General features: G+C 47.0%; 2 protein-coding genes across 2 annotated transcripts; one reads left to right on the forward strand and one right to left on the reverse strand.

Moving 5' to 3' along the window:
* Window positions 1-4,857: 4,857 nt before the first annotated feature.
* On the forward strand, window positions 4,858-18,146 carry LOC144485614 (uncharacterized). The gene is made up of 3 exons (XM_078203711.1): window positions 4,858-4,904; window positions 6,341-7,417; window positions 17,225-18,146. The coding sequence occupies exons 2-3, from the start codon at window positions 6,450-6,452 to the stop codon at window positions 18,144-18,146; spliced, it is 1,890 nt and encodes a 629-aa protein (XP_078059837.1). The 5' UTR covers window positions 4,858-4,904; window positions 6,341-6,449.
* LOC144485601 (uncharacterized) lies at window positions 9,233-16,395 on the reverse strand. Its single transcript, XM_078203700.1, has 4 exons — window positions 16,368-16,395; window positions 14,725-14,789; window positions 13,581-14,616; window positions 9,233-9,327 (listed from the first exon to the last, which is right to left on the reverse strand). The coding sequence occupies exons 1-4, from the start codon at window positions 16,393-16,395 to the stop codon at window positions 9,233-9,235; spliced, it is 1,224 nt and encodes a 407-aa protein (XP_078059826.1).
* Window positions 18,147-21,962: the final 3,816 nt, after the last annotated feature.

Here is a 21,962-nt window from a genome sequence, read left to right on the forward strand (position 1 = left end):
GACCCTGAAGGATTGTGTCCAGGCTGAAGTTCTGTTCCTACTGTGTGATCCTTCTGCAGATTATCCTTTCTGAGTTCCAGCCTGGTGATGTTAAACATGGAGGTGGGAAAGACAAAAATCTACAATGTGTTTAAAACAAGTTTAAAATTTATCCTGAACATTAAACACCACCCAAGTTACAGGGCTTTGAACATCAGCAAAACAAACTCCAATTATCCAAACCAACATGCTTCTGTCTGGATGTGATTAACAACAGTCATAACAAGCCCCTGCTCTCACTTGTGAACTTGCTGGTGTCTCAGCAGGTTGAATGAATGAGTGAATCCCTTCCCACATACAGAGCAGATGAATGGCCTCTTCCCCAGTGTGAACTCTTTGATGTTCCACCAGAGTGGAGGATTGAGTGAATCTCTTCCCACATATGGAGCAGCTGAACGGTCTTTCAACAGTGTGAGCTCTCCGGTGTTTCCGCAGGCTGGATGACTGACTGAACCCTTTCCCGCACATGGAGCAGGTGAATGGTCTCTCTCCAGTGTGACTGCGCTTGTGTCTCAGTACCTCACTTCCGCAAAACACTTCTCACATTCAGGACAGTTGAAAGGTTTCTTATCAGAATGAACACGCCGATGTGTCAGCAGGCTGGATAACTGAACAAATTCCTTCCCACACACCAGGCAGGGGAATGACTTCTCGCTGGTGTGAACCCGCATGTGGATAGGGAACTTGGATAACTGTGCAAATCCCTTCCCACACACAGAGCAGGTGAACGGTCTCTCCCCAGTGTGTCTGTGTCGATGAATTTCCAGCTGGCATGGGTAATTGAATCCTTTCCCACAGTCTCCACATTTCCACAGTTTCTCCATGGTGCCAGTGGCCTTGTGTCGTTCCAGGTTGGATGATCAGTTAAAGTCTTGTCCACACACAAAACACTTGTAAAGTTTCTTTCTGTTTAAACTTAAACAGCATTTCACTTTCAGTCAGGAACAGATCCCAGTTTTACACCAATCTCTGATTTCACAGCACATTTACAGCATCCACCATTGTTCTTCCTGACTCTAAACCCAGTTGTAAAGGAGTTTCTGTTCCGTGTCGAGGAGCCCTGAACAATGGAAGAGACCCCCCCTGTCCCCCTGCCAGAGAGCGATCAGGCCCCCCCTCTCCCCCACCAGAGATACATGTTACCCGCCTCCCTCCCCACCCCCCAGAGAATGATCTGGCCTCACTCCCCCCCCCTCCCCCCCCCCCCCGCCACCAGAGGACGATGCCCACCCCCCACACCCCCCAGAGATACATCTTACCCACCTCCCTCCTCCCCTCCAAGAGAATGATCTGCCCCCCACCCACCTCCCCCCCCCCCCCCCGGGCCAGGGAATGATTTGGCCTAATCCTCCCTCACCCCCCAAGAGAATGATCTGGCTTTACTCCCCCCTCCCCCGAGGTACATCTGACCCGCCTCCTCCTCCCTGCCCCCACCCCCCCCCCCCCCCGCTCCGGTCGATCTGGGTTAGTGAGCCGTTGGAAGCTCTGAACGCGCCTCTTCAGCAGCTGGAGTGCTCGAATCAGACTTTTATTCAGCAGGTCCATTTCGGTGCGATTCCGGATCGGCTAACGTGGTGGTAAAGGGAGAAATGCTGGTAAAGTTGGGCAGGCAATTCATTAATTCAATTTAAATGCATGCAAATGCATTTAAATCACCGTTGCGCCCGTTTCGGGCGTGAATCAGATCATGGCCATTCCCGGGTCTCAGTAAAGTGGCCATCTGCGCGGGCGCGGAGCGTGTTAATGGTCTCACACCTAACTTTACTATGTTTTCGTGCCTGCAATGGTAAAATCGGGCCCTATAGCTCAGCCTTCAACACCATATTCAATGAAACTCATCTCCAAACTCCATGGCCTGGGTCTCGGCTCCTCCCTCTGTGACTGGATCCTGAACTTCCTAACTCACAGACCACAATCACTAAAGATAGGCAACAACACCTCCTCCACAATCACCCTCAACACCTCCTCCACAATCACCCTCAACACCTCCTCCACGATCATCCTCAACACCGGTGCCCCACAAGGCTGTGTCCTCAGCCCCCTTCTATACTCCTTATACACCTATGACTGTGTGGCCAAATTCCCCTCCAACTCGATTTTCAAGTTTGCTGATGACACCACTGTGGTGGGTCGCATCTCAAACAATGACGAGACAGAGAATCTGGTGAGCTGGTGCAGCAACAACAATCTCTCCCTCAATGTCAACAAAATAATCATCGACTTCAGGAAGCGTAGAGGAGAACATGCCCCTGTCTACATCAATGGGGACAAAGTAGAAATGGTCAGAAGCTTCAAGTTGTTAGGTGTCCAGATCACCAACAACCTATCTTGGTACCCCCATGCCAACACTATAGTCAAGAAAGCCCACCAACGCCTCTACTTTCCTAAAGACTGAGGAAATTTGGCATATCATGTACCACTCTCACCAACTTTGACAGATGCACCATAGAAAGCATTCTTTCTGGTTGTATCACAGCTTGGTATGGCTTCTGCTCTGCCCAAGACAGCAAGAAACTACAAAAGGTCGAGAAGCCCAGCCCATCACGCAAATCAGCCCACTGCCTCAGCAAAGCAGCCAGCATAATTAAGGGCCCGACGCACCCCGGACATTTTCTCTTCCACCTTCTTCCAACGGGATAAAGATACAAAAGTCTGAGGTCAGTAACCGACCCAAGAATAGCTTCTTGCCTGCTGCCGTCAGACTTTTGAATGGACTAACCTCTCACTAAGTTCATCTTTCTCTACACCCTAGCTTTGACTGTAACACTACATTTTGCACTGTCTCCTTTCCTTCTCTGTGAATGGTATGCTTTGTCTGGACAGCATGCAAGAAAAAATACTTTTCACTTTATACTAATACGTGACAATAAATCAAATCAAATCTGTTTTGGATTCTCCTGCAAATGGAAACATTTGTGCCACATCTACAAGGTCCCACATGGTACACTGGGCAACAAATAAAGATCCAAGAGCAAGCTACGTTTTGGATACAAAATTGTCTCAGTTGCACAAGGCAATGAGTGACAGTTGATGTGTGTTTTTTTGTGACTGGAAGATGCTGATGCAGTGGTCATGTAATTGGACGAGTAATCCAGAGGCCCAAGCTAATGGACTGGGGACATGCATTCAAATCCCAACGTGGCAGCTGGTGGAAATTGAATTAATAAATCTGGAATTGAAAACGAATCCCTGGGTGAACATGAAATCATTGGCAATTGTTGTAAAAACCCATCCTGTTCACCAGTGCCCTTAACTGATCTGGTCTCCATGTGAATCCAGACCCACAGCATTGTGGTTGCCTTCCAGAACTTCCAGGGTTTCCTCCGGGTGCTCCAGTTTCCTCCCACAGTCCAAAGATGCGCAGGTTAGGTTGATTGGCCATGCTAAAATTGTTCCTTAGTGTCCTAAGATGCGTAGGTTAGAAGGATTAGCGAGTAAATATATAGGGATATGGGGTTAGGGCCTGGGTGGGATTGTGGTCAGCGCAGACCCGATGGGCCAAATGGCCTCTTTCTGCACTGTAGGGTTTCTCTGATTCTTCTATGATTCTATGAACTGCGCTCTGAAAAAGCACAGCAAGCCACTCAGCTTGAGAGCAACTAGGATTGAGCAACAATGCTGGTCTTGCCAGTGACACCCACATCCAGTAAAGAATCAAAAGGCTGTGTCCAGAGGGGGTTTCATAGGGCTCAATACTGGGTCCTTCATTCTTGGTTTATATCATTGATTTGAAATTAAATGTAGGGACATGACTAAGAAGTTTGCCGATGATCCTAAAAATGGTTGTGCACTTGATAGTGAGGCAGAAAGCTGGAGGGAAAACAAGAAAAATGATTACTGATAAATGGCAGAACTATGAGAATTGTAGAAGAACAGAGGGATGTTGGAGTGCAGAAGGTCACGGGTATAGCTTGAGAGGCAGTAGATTTAAATCTGAGATGAGGAGGAACTACTTCTCGAAGATGGTGGTTAATTTGTGAAACTCGCTGCCCTATAGTACAATGCACTCTGAATTGTTCAATGGTTTCAATGAGATAGATATATTTCTAATTTTAAAAAATGGATAAGGGAATATGGGGAACATGTGGGGAGGTGGATTTGAGACCAGGGAGAGATCAGCCATGATTTGATTGAATGGCAGAGCAGGCTCAAACGGCTGAATTTGCCTACTGCTGCTCATATGTTCCCACAGCCACAGATCCATGAATGTAGCCAAAGAACAATGCAGCACAGGAAAGGGCCCTTTGGCACACCAAGTCTGCGTCGATACGCGGTTTCTATCACTCTGTTCGCCTCCAGGTCATGCATCTGTCAAGGAGATAATTTCATTCATGACTTGTGAAAAACATCAACCTGAGTCACCCTGGCTGATCAGACAGAATCACAGACGTTAACCTTGTGTCTGAGTGTGTGGAGATTTTCCCAGAGGATCCTCAGTCACCATCGAGACTAACTTTAAATTGCAGATCGTATTAATTGAATGGATTTGAAGCCCTGTCCCCAGGACATTGTGTTGACTCTCTGAATTACTCATGCAGTGACATTGCCAGGAGGTCAGTGTGTCTCCCCTGCTCTCTTTGTTGGCGGGGAGAAGCCAGAAGCGGCGGATAGGGAGAGTGGAGAATGTTCATTGTGAACCCCGCCCTCCGGCACTGACCTCTCACCCGACACCTCACAATGCCCGAGTGATTGATGGCAGCTCCGGGCCAATAGGAGGAGGGGGCGGGGCTGGAGGACCAAGCGGAACGGACTGCTCCTCCAACCAATCGGAGTGAATGAAGAGGCGGGGCTGGACTGAGTGAAGCATGCGCAGTGTGATTAATGGCGATGGAGAAATTCTTGTTCGGGTCCAAAATCAGAAAAAGGTGAGAATTTGCTTGTCGGAGGGAGCGGGGGATCAGAGAGGCTTTGTAATCACGATCAGCTTCTGCAAAAAAAACCTACCGATATCCGGGGCTGATCCCAGCCCTTTGCACAGAGCAGTTTTCTTCCAGTTAGGATCCGGATTAACCGCCACCATTTTTATCTGGGCACACCCAATGGGGAGCATGCGCGGCCGCCATCTTTATTCGGGGCACTCGCAGCAGGGCGCATGCGTAGCTGCCATGTTTGTTGGGGGCAATGTTTTGACATCTTCCCAGAGACAGAATGTGAACAACTTGTCCATCACGCATCAAAAGGATATTAATAAGGTTGAAAGAGTGCAGAGAAGGTTTACAAGGATGTTGCCGGGACTTGAGAAACTGAGTTACAGAGAAAGGTTGAATCGGTTGGGACTTTATCCCCTGGAGCGTAGAAGAATAAGGGGAGATTTGATAGAGGTGTATAAAATTATGATGGGTATAGATGGAATGAATGCAAGCAGGCTTTTTCCACTGAGGCTAGGGGAGAAAATAACGAGAGGACATGGGTTAAGGGTGAAGGGGGAAAAGTTTAAAGGGAATATTGGGGGGGGGCTTCTTCACGCAGAGAGTGGTGGGAGTGTGGAATGAGCTGCCAGATGAAGTGGTGAATGCGGGCTCACTTTTAACATTTAAGAAAAACTTGGACAGGTACATGGATGAGAGGGGTGTGGAGAGATATGGTCCAGGTGCAGGTCAGTGGGACTAGGCAGAAAAATGGTTCGGCGCAGACAAGAAGGGCCAAAAGGCCTGTTTCTGTGCTGTAAGGTTCTATGGTTCTAAACCGTGTCACTCTTTCACTTCCAATTTCTTACTGATGAGGCAGAACAACAATATCAGGGCAGTGAAGATCATTTGTATTCTTATGTGTCTTTAACAAAATAAAATAGCCTCAGAAATTTCACAAAATTGTTACAGTTCTTTGAAAAGGGGTAGCACAGTGGTCCGCACTGCTGCCTCACAGCTCCAAGGACCCAGGTTCAATCCAGCCTCGGGTGACTCTGCCTCCTCTTGTCTGTGTGGGGTTTCATCCGGGTGCTCCGGTTTCCTCTCACAGTCCAATGATGTGCAGGTTAGCTGGATTGGCTATGCTAAATTGCCCCTTAGTGCCCCAAAATGTGTAGGTTGGGGAGGTAATGGTATAAATATGTGGGGTACAGGGATAGGACCTGGGTGGGATTCTGGGTCAGAGATTCGGTGCAGAGTCCAGATCAGTTGACAAATTTCCTTCCCTGAAGGACATGAGTGAATCAATTGAATCCAGCAGCTCTCATAGTCACTTTTTCCAAGTGCAGGCCCCACATATTACCAGATTCATTCAGCTCAATTTCACAACCTGCCTTTGTGTTTTTGTGGGTTCTCTCTCACTCCCTTTTTTCTGTTCTCAATTAATTTCACAGGGTTTTAGAAGGGGACGATTTGCAATTGGGAAACTGAAACCAAACATCACATCAGGGACTGATACAGTCGACCAATTTATCGTAACCTGAATATTGTCATATTTTGAACATGGAAGGAAGAAGCTCCATTCATAGCGGAGGGAAACCATACTCGTGTTCTGTGTGTGGACAAGGATTCAACCAGTCATCTGACCTGTCAAAACATAAATGCAGTCATGATGGGGAGAAGCCGTGGAAATGTGGGGTCTGTGGGAAGGGATTTAATTACCCATCCCAGCTGGAAACTCATCAGCGTGGTCACACCGGGGAGAGGCCGTTCACCTGCTCGGACTGCGGGAAAGGATTCACTAAGTCATCCACCCTGCTGACACACCAGCGCACACACACTGGGCAGAGGCCATTCACCTGCTCTGTGTGTGGGATCGGATTCACTCAATCATCGACACTGCTGACACACCAGCGAATTCACACTGGGGAGAGACCTTTCACCTGCACTGACTGTGGACAGGGATTCACTCACCAATCCACCCTGCTGACACACCAGCGAGTTCACACTAGGCAGAGACCGTTCACCTGCTCTGAGTGTGGGAAAGGATTTATTAATTTATCCAACCTGACGACACACCAAAGAAATCACACTGACGAGAGACCGTTTAAATGTCTGGACTGTGGGAAGTGTTATAAAACCTCTCAGGAACTGATGTACCATCAACAAGTTCACACTGACGAGAGACCGTTCAGGTGCTCTCACTGCGGAACTGGGTTCAAGCGATCATCTCATCTCACCGTTCACCAGCGCACTCACACGGGAGATAGACCGTTCACATGCTCTGAGTGTGGGGAAGGATTCACTCAGTCATACATTCTGCTGAGACACCAGCGAGTTCACACTGGAGAGAGACCATTCACCTGCTCCAGGTGTGGGAAGAGATTCACTCAATCATCAGCACTGCTAAGACACCAGCGAGTTCACACTGGGGAGAGGCTGTTCATCTGCAATGATTGTGGGAAGAGATTCACTCAGTCATCCAACCTGCTGACACACCAGCGAGTTCACACCGGGGAGAGACCATTCACGTGTTCTGTGTGTGGGATGGGATTTACTCAGACATCCAACCTGCTGAGACACCAGCGAATTCACAATTAACTCCAGAGATTGGACTGTGTTGTCAATCAGATTGAAAACTGAGCTATGTTCATTAGGGTCTGTTTCTGCTGATGTTAATAAACTTCAGGTCAGTTATAGAGGCTAATATTCTGGACAAAAATCAAATATGTTGTCTTTGATTTAAACATGCTGTGTCAAAACCTTTTAATATCTCTAACACAAGTTAGTTCCTTTTGAAGGACTTTCTCTTGTCTCCTCCATCTTCACCTCCAACAATAAAGTGTGAGGAGCTCATGGAGTTTTTTTGTCACTAAGATTGAGACAATCTGATCAGCTGCCTCTGCTGCTTCCCTTCCTTCCACTAGCCTCTGGGCCAGACTTTCTGTAAAGCTCCTCTGTATCCAAGCTCTGAACTCACATCTTTTTCCAGTTTCTCTCCTATTTCCTGTCAGTCCCTATCATTGCCCATCTTGTCCATGAGACCCGCTTTCAACTCCCTTTACCCTTTTCCCACTAAACCACTGATAACCCAACTTCCCCGCATTACCTGATATTGTTAATGGACCTGTCTTTTCTGATACTCTCCATCTCACCTGTAATTCACCCTCAGCATCCATCCTAAGGAAAAAACCCTTAACCGCACTGTCGTTACAAACTACTGTCCCAACTCCAACCTCCCTTTCCTCTCCAAAGTCCTTGAACTTTGTGTCCCCCAAGGATCTTTCCTTGGCCCCTCCCATTTCCCATGCTGCCACTGGGTGACATCATCCATTGTTTTGGAAGAAGATTGTAAAGTACCTTTTTGAGAGCAGAGTTTGGAAACACTCGTGTGACAATCATTTCAGGGGAAATTTGAGGTGAAATCCACAGAGGATCGATTGAGTTGCATCTGCCACTTAACTTCAGAGTGGGGGTTATCTGATTACAGTCAACCTGTGGGTTTAAAGGGATTGTGTGTTTACTGAGAACATTATAGCATAAGAAATTTTCTACCTGTGTTATCCTTGAAATCTGTGTACATTTGTGAAGGTAAGTGGGAGTGAAGAAGTCTTGTCTTATGATCAAACTCTTCGTATTTAATAAATATTTTATTGTTAAAATCTAATTGGCAGTCCTGTGACTCTGTTCCTCTATGTTTTCAAAGAAAATAAAAGTTATGGTCTTTTGAGCCAGGGTTCCATTCTGGGATCTTCCTGTCCAGCTATAACATCAACTGGGATTGTAACACTCACCATCTTGACTTTGAAATATATCGCTGTTCCTTCGCTGTCACTGGGTCAGAATCCTGGAACTCCCTCCCTGACAGCACTATGGGGTACCTACACCACAGGGATTGCAGCAGTTCTAGAAGGCAGCTCACCAACAGCTTCCCTAGGCCAATTAGAGATGGGCAATAAATGCTGGCCTAGCCTTCAGGAAAGGCTGTGGGCTTTGGCCTCTGTAAATGAATAAAAAATAAGGTAATATCTGTTTTAGCCAATTGAATTTCAATGACAGCATTGCCTTCTCCTTTGTTCTTACGTCCTGGGCCTATTACACGGTTATACTTGAAGGAATAGAGCCAGCCTGACTCCACTGTGTTACCTCTGACACTGTTTCAATCCCCAAGCTGCTACAGACATCTTTATTAGCTCAAACAAACACATTCTCACAGTTTGAGGCCAGTTCTCCTGCACAATTTAACTCATTTTGCAGACATTGCTAATTCCGGCAAGGCTGCGACTTGACTACATTGACCAGCATGCACTCCATTTTGAACCCACAATGCAGTTCAGTGCAGTTCTTCAGATATCCTCGGTCTGGGTTCTTCTATCACCCTCGATGTTCCATGTTACCGCCATGAGACAGTCTCCACACACAGGGTCCCACCGCAACCCATCTACACTTAATATAAAAGAAATAAGCAAGTTACAACTGATTGGGCCAGCATGGTGGCACAGTTGTTACCACTGCTGCCTCACAGCACCAGGGACCCGGGTTCAATTCCCGGCTTGGGTTACTGTCTGTGTGGAGTTTGCACATCTCCCCGTGTCTGCGTGCATTTCCTCCGGGTGCTCCGGTTTCCTCCCACAGTCCAAAGGTGTGCGGATTACATGGATTGGCCATGCTAAATTACCCCTTAGTGTCAGGGGGACTAACTATTGTAAATGCATGGGGTTATGGGGAGAGGGCCTGAGTGGGATTGTGGTCAGATTGTGGGAAACTTGATGGCCTCCTTCTGCACTGTAGGATTCTATGATTGCACATTGAGATAATACATTGGTTTTCAATAGGGCCATTCTGTTAAAAGCAGGTTGTTACGCTGAAGCTTCATAAAGCACTGTTTAAACCACAATGTGAGTATTGTGTTCATATCCAGTCAGCACACTTCAGGAAGGATGGGATGGTCCTTGAGAAGGTGCGGAGGAGACTTATCAGAATGGTTCCAGCAATGAGGAATTTTAACTCCAAGCTCAGGTTCGAGAAGCTGAATTTGTTCTACTTGGAATGAAGGAGGTGGAGGGGAGATCTGATAGAGGTGAAAACCATTATGGCAGGTTTGATTTGATTTGATTTATTATCATCCCATGTATTAACATAGTGAAAAGTATTGTTTCTTGCGCGCTATACAGACAAAGCATACTGTTCATAGGGAAGGAAACGAGAGAGTGCAGAATGTAGTGTTACAGTCATAGCTAAGGTGTGGAGAAAGATCAACTTAATGCAAGGGAAGTCCATTCAAAAGTCTGACAGCAGCAGGAAAGAAGTTGTTCTCGAATCGGTTGGTATGTGATCTCAAACTTTTGTATCTCTTTCCCGACGTAAGAAGGTGAAAGAGAGAATGTCCGGGGTGCGGGGGGTCCTTAATTATGCTGGCTGCTTTGCCGAGACAGCGGGAAGTGTAGTCAGAGTCAATGGATGGGAGACTGGTTTGCGTGATGGATTTCATGACCTTTTGCAGTTCCTTGCGGTCTTGGTTAGAGCAGGAGCCATACCAAGCTGTGATACAACCAGAAAGAATGCTTTCTGTGGTGCATCTGTAAAAGGTGGTGAGAGTCGTAGCTGACATCCCAAATTTCCTTAGTCTTCTAAGAAAGTAGAGGAATTGGTGGGCTTCCTTAACTAAGTCAATTACTTGGGGCCATAGGTTTAAGGTGTGAGGGGCAAGGCTTAAAGGAGATGTACAAGACAGATTTTTTTACACAGAGTAGTGGGTGCCTGGAACACGTTGCCTGGGGAGGTAGTGGAAGCGGATACGGTAGTGACTTCTAAGGGGCATCTTGGCAAGTACATGAATAGGATGGGAATAGAGGGATATGGTCCCCGGAAGGGTAGAGGGTTTTAGTTAAGTCAGGCAGAATGGTCGGTGCAGGCTTGAAGGGCCAAAGGGCCTGTTCGTGCGCTATAATTTTCTTTGTTCTTTGTTCTATAGTGTCAGCATGGGGGTACCAGGCCAGGTTGTTGGTGATCTGGACACTTGAAGCTCTCGACCCTTTCTACTTCATCTCCATTGATGTAGACAGGGGCATGTTCTCCTCTATGCTTCCTGAAATTGATGACAATCTCCTTCATTTTGTTGACATTGAGGGAGAGATTATTGTTGCCGCACCAGTTCACCAGATTCTCTATCTCATTCCTGTACTCTGTCTCGTCATTGTTTGAGACTCGACCCACTATGGTGTCATCAGCAAACTTGAAAATCAAGTTGGAGGGGAATTTGGCCACACAGTCATAGGTGTATAAGGAGTATAGAAGGGGGCTGAGAACACAGCCTTCTGGGTTTAGATCAAGTGAAGAAGGAAATTGGTCAGAATCTAGAGACTGTTGGAGGCAAGGCTGCTGATAAACGTAACCTTTAATTGCACATTCTTCGAACTATGTACAATACAAGATCAGCATGAGGCTTCACAGAGAACCAACTCTCAGCATGCTCTTGTTATCTGATCATACATCACTGTGTAGAATATTTACAAATTTAACATGAACCCTTTACACTGCACCAAGTCTTTAGTCAGCCCTCCTAACATCCCCTTCTTTGACTCAGTGTCAGTTAATGTTTCTGAGATTCACTTTGGGACACTCTCCTACATTAACGGTCTGATGGAAATGAAAGTTATTTTTAAATCACATTGTAACAGACCGGGGAAGTCAAGATTAAAACAATATCTGGGTAAATGGAGTTAGGTCTCAGATCAGTCCTGACCTCAGTGAATGACAGAACAGGCTCGAGGGGGATAAATGACCTCCTCCTGTTCCTGGTAAACTTGGACTCAGACACCAACTGATGAATGGAAAGTGATGGGAGACCTGGGGAGAAGAGACTTCATCAGAAACCAGCACTGGAGCAGAGTTAGAGAGTGGGAGAATCATGGGGAGAAACTACACAGGAACTGGAGTAGGTTGTTCAGCTCTTCCAGTCTGCTCTGTCATTCAGTTAGACTCTGGCTGATCAATTAGTTTATCATCAAGATTTATTTGATTCTATTCTGTAGATTAAGCTGCAGCTCAGATTTATGGGAAATGAAAGTCAGTAGAAACAAACTCCAACTCTCATAATGTGAACATGTGAATTAGGAGCAGGAGAAGGCCATTCGGCCCCTCGATCCTGCACCACTATTCAATAGTGTTCAATCATGTTCAATAGGATCCTGGCTGATCTGATTGTGGTCTGAACTCCACTTTCCTTCTTACCCCTCATACCCTTTGACTCTCTTGTCAATCAAGAATCTATTAAATTCAGACTTCAGAATATTCAGTGAGCCAGCCTCCACCACTCTCTGTGGAAGAGAATTCCACACTGTAACAACCCTCTGAGAGAAAAAGTTTCTTCTCCTCATTAAATGGGAGACCCCTTATTTTTAAACTGTGCCTCTAGTTCTCCTCTCTCTACAATCAACATCTGTCAAGTCCCCTCTGAATTTTATATGTTACAATCAGATCCTCTCTCATTCTTCTAAACACCAATAGATACAGGCCGAACATGTCCAACTTTTCCTTGTATGATAACTCCCTCATCCCACGAATCAGTCAAGTAAACCTTCTCTGAACTACTTCTCACACAAGTCCTCTCTTACGTAAGGAGACCAAAACTGTACACCGTACTCTAGATGTGGTCTCACCAATACCCTGAACAAATATAGCAAAACATCCCTGCAATAAACAACAATTCATTTACCTTTCTAATCATTTGCTGTGTCCACACACTAATGTTTCCTGATTACAGTACCAGGACACCCAGATCCCTCTGTACCTGCAATCGCTCTCTTTAAATAATCAACTGCTTTTCCATCCTTCCTGTCCAAATGGACAAGTTCACATTATCCAAAAATCTTGTTCCAGCTGCCAACCTTTTACCCACTCACTCACTATGTCGCTTTGCAGGCTTGTTATGGTCATTCACATCTCATTTTTCTACCTACCTTTGCGTCAGCAAATTTTGATCCTGTCATCCACATCATGAAAATAGTTTGTAAATAGTTGAGGCCCCAGCACTGATCCCTGTGGCACTCCACAAGCGACATCTTGCCATCCCAAAAAATACTCCTTTCTCCCTCCTCTCTGTTTCCCATTAGCTAATCAATCCTCTATCCATGCTAATATAAAGAAGCGATGTGGATGGGATGCTAATATGCCTTATGCTATGAATTCTTATTTAGTGTGGTAAACTTTGATGTGTCAAATGCCTGCTGGAAATCTAAATACACCACATCCACAGGTTCCACTTTATCCACATTGCTTGTAACTTCCTCAAAGAAATCCAATAAATCAATTAAAGGTGATTTCCCTTGCACAAAACCATGTTGACTCTGCCTGATTGTACAGAGATTATCCATGTGTGCCACCCTCCCAGCCTCCTTAATAACAGAATGAACATGATTCAGTCCTGCATGGGGTTAGCAGCAACAGCAGAATCCAACCCCTGCAGTGACTTGTGAACTTGCTGGTGTCTCAGCAGGTGGGATGCCTGAGTGAACCTTTTCCCACACATGGAGCAGGTGAATGATCTCTCCCCAGTGTGAATTTGCTGGTGTCTCAGCAGGTCCTTACTGCTTTTAAAACTTTTCTCACACTCAGAACATTTAAAAGGTCTCTGATCAGTGTGGACCAGTTGATGTGCAATGAGCTGGGGTGGCTGAGTGAATCGTTTCCCACATGTGGAGCAAGCGAAGGGTTTCTCCCCAGTGTGAATTCGCTCGTGTATCAGGAGGTGGGGTGAATCAGTGAATCCCTTCCCACACACACAGCAAATGAATGGTTTCTCCCCGGTGTGAACTCGCTGGTGTCTCAGACAGTGGGATGAATGGGTGAATCCCATCCCACACACCGAGCAGGCGAACGGTTTCTCCCCGGTGTGAACTCGCTGGTGTGTCACCAAATCCTGTTTACTTTTAAAGCTCTTCTCACAGTCAGAACACTGAAACGGTCTCTTATCAGAGTGAACTCGCTGGTGTGTTTGCAGCTGGGATAAACGTCCGAATCTCCTCTCACACACGGAGCAGGTGAATGGCTTCTCCCCAGTGTGAGTGCGCTGATGGACTTGTAAATCATTTTTACTTTTAAATCTCTTCTCACAGTCAGAACATTGAAATGGTCTCCGATCAGTGTGAACAAGTTGGTGTGTCAGAAGGTGGGATGACTGAGTGAATCCCTTCCCACACACTGAGCAGGTGAACGGTCTCACCGCCATGTGAGTGCGCTGGTGTCTCAGGAGGTCCTTTGTGCTTTTAAAGCTTTTCTCACAATCAGAACACTGAAACAGTCTCTGGTCGGAGTGAACCTGCCGGTGAATCAGGAGGCTTGATAAAGCATGACATCCCTTCCCACATTCGAGGCAGGTGAACGGCCTCTCACCAGTGTGAACACGCCGGTGTGTATAGAGGCTGGATGAGTAAGCAAATCCTTTCCCACACTCAGAGCAGGTGAACGGCCTCTCTCCAGTGTGAATGCGATGATGAATATCCAATTCGGACGGGTAATTGAATCCCCTCCCACAGTCCACACATTTCAATGGTTTCTCTGTGGAGCGGGTGTCCTCGTGTGACTCCAGATTGGATGATGAGTTGATGCCTTGTTTACACAGAATGTGTGTCGGGTCACTAATCACTGAGAATGATGTGGGTTTTTCCAGCCTGTTTAAAGCTCTTTCCACATTCAGCACAACAGAAACTCTCAGGTGTGTGTCTTGGCGCTTTTTCAGTCACACTGATGTTTGGAATCTTCACCCACAAACAGAACAAACTTTTCTTCTTCTGTAGACAAAGTCTGACGATATTCAGTTTCCAATTAATTAAATCACTGAAACAGAGCTTGATTTGAAGTTTGTTTTGAGTTTCACATCTGTAAATCCTGCTTCATAATACCCTGCAAAAACAGTTTACAAATACCATCACTGTCAGTGCAGGATAGAAATTCTGAACAGACAATTCATAGTTTCTCTGGAACATATTTTCCTCTCTTGTTCCCCCAAATCTATAAATCCCCGTCCCACACACTCTCCCTCCTCCCCTGGGCTGAAATCCAAACCCATCTCACCATCTCCACCATTTCTTCCCTCCACTCCCAGTTTTCTCCCTCCCTCTCCTCTGTCTGGGTTCAGTTCTTGATGTGGAAATCTCACTAACTGTCCTGGCTGGAGACAGTACACATCTCTTTAACCTGTGCTTAACCCTCTCTCCACTCACATTGTCTGTACCTTTAAGACTTGATTACCTGTAAAGACTCGCATTCCAACCATTATCTTGTAAATTGAGTTTGTGTCAATATATATGCCCCGTTTATGAACACAAGTCCTACTCACCTGATGAAGGAGCAGTGATCCGAAAGCGAGTGGCTTTTGCTACCAAATAAACCTGTTGGACTTTAACCTGGTGTTGTGAGACTTCTTACTGGGTTCAGTTCTCCAGCTCCTGTCTGCAGACTGACAATAAAACCAATGGGTCTTATTGGGGGTGTTGGGGCCTCCAGCGGGTGTTTGTGAATCCTCCCCGCCCACCTCCCAGGGTTTCCTTCCTTCCCAGAGATCAGAGTCCTCATTGATTTGAGGCCAAAGTGTAACCTCTTATTTATTGTCCCCCTCCCCCATCCTCTGATGTGAACCATCCTCCAGTGGCTGAGCCAGGATGGGGCCGTTAACCTGGGTCTGTTCCCGGGAGGGAGGGAGGGAGAAGCCCCGCAGCTGCAAACCAGGGAGCTGACAATGATTCTGAAGGGTTTGCGGATCCACAAAGTGTTTCCAAATCCTCCCAGCCACCGCCTAACGCTGACTCCGCTTCTCCGGGACAAACAAGCGCCAAGGACAGCAATGACACTGCGCATGCTCCACATCACAATGCCCGGGGACTGATTGACGGCAGCTCCGGACCAATAGGAAGAGGGGGCGGGACAGGCCGACCGAGCGGGAGCGGCTGGTCCTCCAACCAATCGGAGTGATTGAGGGGCGGGACTGGAGGACCGAGCGGGAGTGGCTGGTCCTCCAACCAATCGGAGTGAATGAAGGCGGGACCTGAAGCATGCGCAGTCCGAGTAATGGCGTCGGAAGGACGGTTTTGACTCGGAAGCGAGATCAATACGAGGTAGAGGGGGCGTGCGGGGAATGATAAATGTGGCGGGTGGGTGGAGAGGCTTTGTAAACATGTTGTTCAAACCCAGACCCCGGAAATGAACTTCCCGGTCCCCCCCCCTTTGTACCAAATGGAGCGGCAGCTTGTAGTGTTAGACCCGGGCTGACTGCCGCCATTGAGGCTGCATGTGGGAGGCCGGCAGGGATTGTGATCGGAGAGTGAAGCCCTGACGTCACAATCGAATGGGTGAGGGTGTGACATCACAATGGAATGGGTGAGGGTGTGACGTCACAATGGAATGGGTGAGGGTGTGACGTCACAATGGAATGGGTGAGGGTGTGACGTCACAATGGAATGTGATCGGAGAGCGAAGTTTCACTCTGAAGCTCATTGGACAACTTCCGCATTGTGATGCCACGATAGAGCCCTGCCTGAATCAGCCAATAGAAATCACTCTGCTCCGCGGTGACGTCTCCGGGTTCCAGTGTGCAGGCCCGGGCGTGCGGACCCGGGAGCCCCGCCCCCACCCATTGTTCCCCTCCCGCTGCACCACATCGAGCCAAGGTTTCCAGGCAAGCGGCTGACGGCTCCGGCCAGAGCGAGAAGCCGCTCGGTGATCTCCCCCTCCCCCCGGCCCGGGACTGCAAAATGTGCGAGGGAGAGGGGAAGCTGTGCATATGCGGGGGAGAACCCACCCTCTGAATGAGAGAGGAAAGAATGTTCCATAGAAATTGTCTGTTCTGAATTTCTATCCTGTACTGACACTGATGACTTTTGGAAACTCATTTTCCAGGATATTGAAAGAGGAATCACAGGCCGAAATCTCAAACGTCACGTCTCGATCTGACAGAGTCATATTCCTTGGGACCTCAATATCATCGGACTTTGAATCCAGAAGGAGAAATGATTGTCCAGTTTGTCGATTTGAAAAGATTTGAAATGTCAGTGTGAGTGAAAAAGCATCAACACTCTGTCACACTTGAGTGAGAGTGTTCCAATGCACTGACTAAAGAGCTTTAACCAGTTACACAGTCTGAATAAATATCACACCATTCACAGCGGGTGGAGACTGTAATCTTGTTCTGTGTGTGGACGAAGTTTCAACTAATTGTCCACTCAAGAGTGAGGTAAGGACACCTGCACCATGGCGAAACCATGGAAATGTGCGGACTGCGGGAAGGGATACGGAACCCCATCAGAGCTGGAAGCTCATCGGCGCAGCCACACTGGGGAGAGGCCGTTCATCTGCTCTCAGTGTGGGAAGGGATTCAGTCAGTTATCCAACCTGCAGAGACACCAGCGAGTTCACACTGGAGAGAGGCCATTTACCTGCTCTCAGTGTGGTAAGAGGTTCACTCAGTTATCCAGCCTGCAGAGACACCAGCGAGCTCACACTGGGGAGAGGCCCTTCACCTGCTCTCAGTGTGGGAAGGGATTCACTCGCATATCCAGCCTGCAGAGACACCAGCGAGTTCACACTGGGGAGAGGCCATTCACCTGCTCTCAGTGTGGGAAGGGATTCATTCAGTTATCCGAGCTGCGGACACACCTGCGAGTTCATACAGGGGAGAGGCCATTCACTTGCTCTCAGTGTGGGGAGGGATTCACTCGGTCATCCAGCCTGCTGACACACCAGCGAATTCACACTGGGGAGAGGCCGTTCACCTGCTCTCAGTGTGGGAAGGGATTCAATCAGTTATCCAACCTGCAGGCACACCAGCGAGTTCACACTGGGGAGAGGCCGTTCACCTGCTCTCAGTGTGGGAAGGGATTCACTCGGTCATCCGACCTGCGGGCACACCAGCGAGTTCACACTGGGGAGAAGCCCCCATTCACCTGCTCTCAGTGTGGGAAGGGATTCACTCGGTCATCCCACCTGCAGAGACATCAGCGAGTTCACACTGGGGAGAGACCGTTCACCTGCTCTCAATGCGAGAAGGGATTCACTCTGTCATCCCACTTGCAGACACATCAGCGAGTTCACACTGGAGAGAGACCACTCACCTGCTCTCAATGTGCGAAGGGATTCATTCAGTTATCCAGCCTGCAGAGACACCAGCGAGTTCACACTGGAGAGAGGCCATTCACCTGCTCTCAGTGTGGGAAGGGTTTCAGCGTTTCATCCCGGCTGCTGAGGCACCAGCAAGTTCACGAGTGATTCCAGAGTTTGGATTCTGCTGTTATTGTTCCTGCTCTCAATTACATCCAGGATTGCATTTTGTTCATTCTCACAGTTGGTCAATGGGAAGGGTCAGAGGGTTTCTTTGTGCTGGACTGGCTGGTCTCAGCCTCCAGTGGGTTGATGCTCTTTGAGTCTTTTTGCAAATACCTGGTTTCAAATGTCACAAGGATCACAGAATGACAGAGTGTTAGGAAGTTTAGAGATGTTTAGTCAGAAGAAAATAGAGGTTGGCAGTGCAAAGGTACATTTCTGAATGGAGGGCTGTGACAAGAGACATTCCTCAGCGATCAGTACTGGGACTTTTGCTGTTTGTAATATATATATAAATGATTTGGAGGAAAATGTAACTGGTTTGATTGGTAAGTTTGTGGACGACACAAAGGTTGGTGGAATTGTGGATAGCGATGGGGAACGGCAGAGGATACAGCAGGATATAGATCAGTTGGAGACTTGGGCGGAGAGATGGCAGATGAAGTTTAATCCGGACAAATGTGAGGTAATGCATTTTGGAAGGTCTAATACAGATAGGAAATATACAGTAAATGGCAGAACCCTTAAGAGTATTCATAGGCAGAGGGATCGAGGTGTACAGGTACACAGGTCATTGAAAGTGGTAATGCAGGTGGGGAAGGTAGTCAAGAAAGCATATGGCATGCGGGCCTTCATTGGCTGGGGCATTGAGTTTAAAAATTGGCAAGTCATGTTGCAGCTTTATAGAGCCTTAGTTAGACCGCACTTGGAACCTCGTGTTCAATTCTGGTCACCACACTACCAGAAGAATGTGGAGGCTTTGGAGAGGGTACGGAAAATATTTATCAGGATGTTGCCTGGTGTGGAGGGCATTAGCTATGAGGAGAGTTTGGAGAAACTTGGTTTGTTCTCACTGGAACGACGGAGGTTGAGGGGAGACCTGATAGAAGTCTCCAAGATTATGAGGGGCATGGACAGAGTGGATAGTCAGAAGCTTTTTCCCAGGGTGGAAGAGTCAATTACGAGGGGCATAGGTTTCAGGTGCGAGGGGCAAGGTTTAAAGGAGATGTACAAGGCAGGTTTTTTACACAGAGGGTGGTGGGTGCCTGGAACTTGTTGCCGGGGAAGGTATTGGAAGCAGATATGATAGTGACTTTTAAGATGTGTCTTGACAAATATATGAATAGCATAGGAATAGAGGGATATGGTCCCCGGAAGGGTAGGGGTTTTAGTTCAGACGGGCAGCATGGTTGCTGCAGGCTTGGAGGGCCGAAGGGCTTGTTTCTGTGCTGTAATTTTCTTTGTTCTTCGTTCTGTTTGGAACATTCCAAATGCCCATCCAATTTCCTTTTTAATTGTTTATTGTCTCTACTTCCTCCACCCTCGTAGGCAGCGAGTTTCAGGTCATTATCATTTGCTGCATCAGAATATTCTTCCTCACATCTCCCCCCTCAATTCCCCCCCCACCCCACTGCCCCCCCCCCCACCCCCCCAGCCCCCCACTCCCCCTCCCTTGCATCCCTAACCCAAAACAAGAAATCTGTGCCCCCCCCTCGTCCTTGTCCCATCAGCTAATGGGAACAGCTTTTCTTTGTCCACCTTATCTAAACCTGTCAGAATCTTGTCCACCTCTATCAAATCTCCCCTCAACCTCCTTTGCTCCAAGGGGAACAACCCCAGCCTGACATCGACAATAAAGAACAAACTAACAGAATAAGTTACTGTCTGAAATCAAATGGGAATGTTTAATTTCTGTTTTAAAGATATTGTGAATGTATTGTCCTGGACAATAAAGGAATTGGAATAACTCACCGTGGGTGTGGTTGAATGGAATATGTCAATCTGATATCCACCTGCAGTCCAGTGAAAGTCTGGAATGTGTAGCTGGAAGTCCCTTCCTAACAGCACTGTGGATGTACGTGCACCTCAGGCATTGCAGCAGTTCATGAAGGCACCCTTGGGGTTGGGGTTGACCATGGCCAAGGCAGCTCCATACAGCCACATATTCTGTTATAATTGAAGGACTGCAGATTGAATGTGAGGCATTGTGGGACTGGACTATCTTGACCACATTCCTGTGACTGCCCGGAAACTCATGTGTCTATTTTAAAGCACAAAGAACAATACAGCACAGGAACAGGCCCTTCGGCCCTCCAAGCCTGCACCGATCATGTGTTCCTAACGAGACCATCCGTTTGTATCCCTCTATTCCCAGTCTGTTCATGTGGTTATCTAGATAAGTCTTAAATGATCCTAGCGTGTCTGCCTCAACCACCTTGCTTGGTAGTGCATTCCAGGCCCCCACCACCCTCTGTGTAAAATACGTCCCCCGCATATCTGTATTGAACCTTGCCCCCCTTATCTTGAACTTGTGACCCCTTGTGTTTGTTCTTTCTGACCTGGGAAAAAGCTTCCAACTGTTCACCCTATCTATGCCCTTCATAATTTTATAAACTTCTACTAGGTCGCCCCTCAACCTCTGTTTTTCCAGGGAGAAAAACCCTAGTTCACTCAATCTCTCCTCATAGCTAATACCCTCCATACCAGGCAACATCCTGGTAAACCTTTTCTGCACTCTCTCCAAAGCCTCCACGTCCTTCTGGTAGTGTGGCGACCAGAACTGGACGCAGTATTCCAAATGTGGCCGAACCAACATTCTATATAACTGCAACATCATATGCCAACTTTTATACTCTATGCCCCTTCCAATAAAAGCAAGCATGCCATATGCCTACTTCACCACCCTTTCCACCTGTGTTGCCACCTTTAAGGTTCTGTGGACTTGCACATCCAGATCCTTCTGCGTGTCTATACTCCTGATGGTTCTGCCATTTATTGTATAGCTCCCCCCCCTGCATTAGATCTACCAAAATGGATGAATCCCAGTGGACCTACATCGGTCCCACCTGTTATGATGCAGTCTGGTAATTGCATCACCTGTCTTGTTATTAGCTCTTAAGGGGTTAATCCGGTTGTTCAGTTTGTGGTAACCCTGAATCTCATTAGTATGGTGGGCAATACCTTTGGCCACAAAAGCCAGTGCATTATACATTTAACGACATACCCCCCCCGCCTTGCATAGAAAGCTCAGTATAAATCAAATAACACTTTGTACATCCATTCATTTGGATATAATCCTATCAACAGACATCGCTTTCCTCATTACAATCACATGCCATACAGCTCCGATCTTTATATGATGCATTCTTACATCATATCTAATTTGATCATTTGTTTGCCCACATTTGAAAGTGCGATGTGTAAGCAGAAATGATCCTTCTATCGACAGATTGTCTCATAAGGTAAACAAGTGTTTCCTGGTCACAGATGTGTATGCTGCCAGACACAGCTCTTTAAAAACACAGAAAACTGAATGAGCTATCTGTTGTGTTCAGTCGAATGCTGCAAGATTTTTGAGTCTGGTTGCAAAGCCAGTCTCCAACTCTTTCTCTCTCTCTCTCTCTCTCTCTCAAGCAATCCAATTTCACTTCCTGTCATATTAAGGTTAATTGTGCAAGTTATTACAAATTATGGCGAAGAATGGCTAGATGTTTGGAATAAAAAATAGCCTTTTCTTCTACAGAATTATGTTTTATCAATACACAATATATATCAATATATAAAATTGGTTAAGGCTCTTCAGGATTTGATATATCCAAACCCTCTTAATTTAAGCCGTGTCCATTTTTAAACTGCTCCAGATCAGAATCCCTGCATTTTATAACAATACCAAGCACAATACATGTAACAACAACAATAGTTACTTGATTAGAAATGTTTTGGTTTGATTCCTAGCTGGCTAGGTGCTAAAACCTTGAACAA

The sequence above is a fragment of the Mustelus asterias genome, unplaced genomic scaffold (assembly GCF_964213995.1).
Source record: "Mustelus asterias unplaced genomic scaffold, sMusAst1.hap1.1 HAP1_SCAFFOLD_201, whole genome shotgun sequence".
In the NCBI taxonomy this organism is placed as follows: Eukaryota; Metazoa; Chordata; class Chondrichthyes; order Carcharhiniformes; family Triakidae; genus Mustelus; species Mustelus asterias.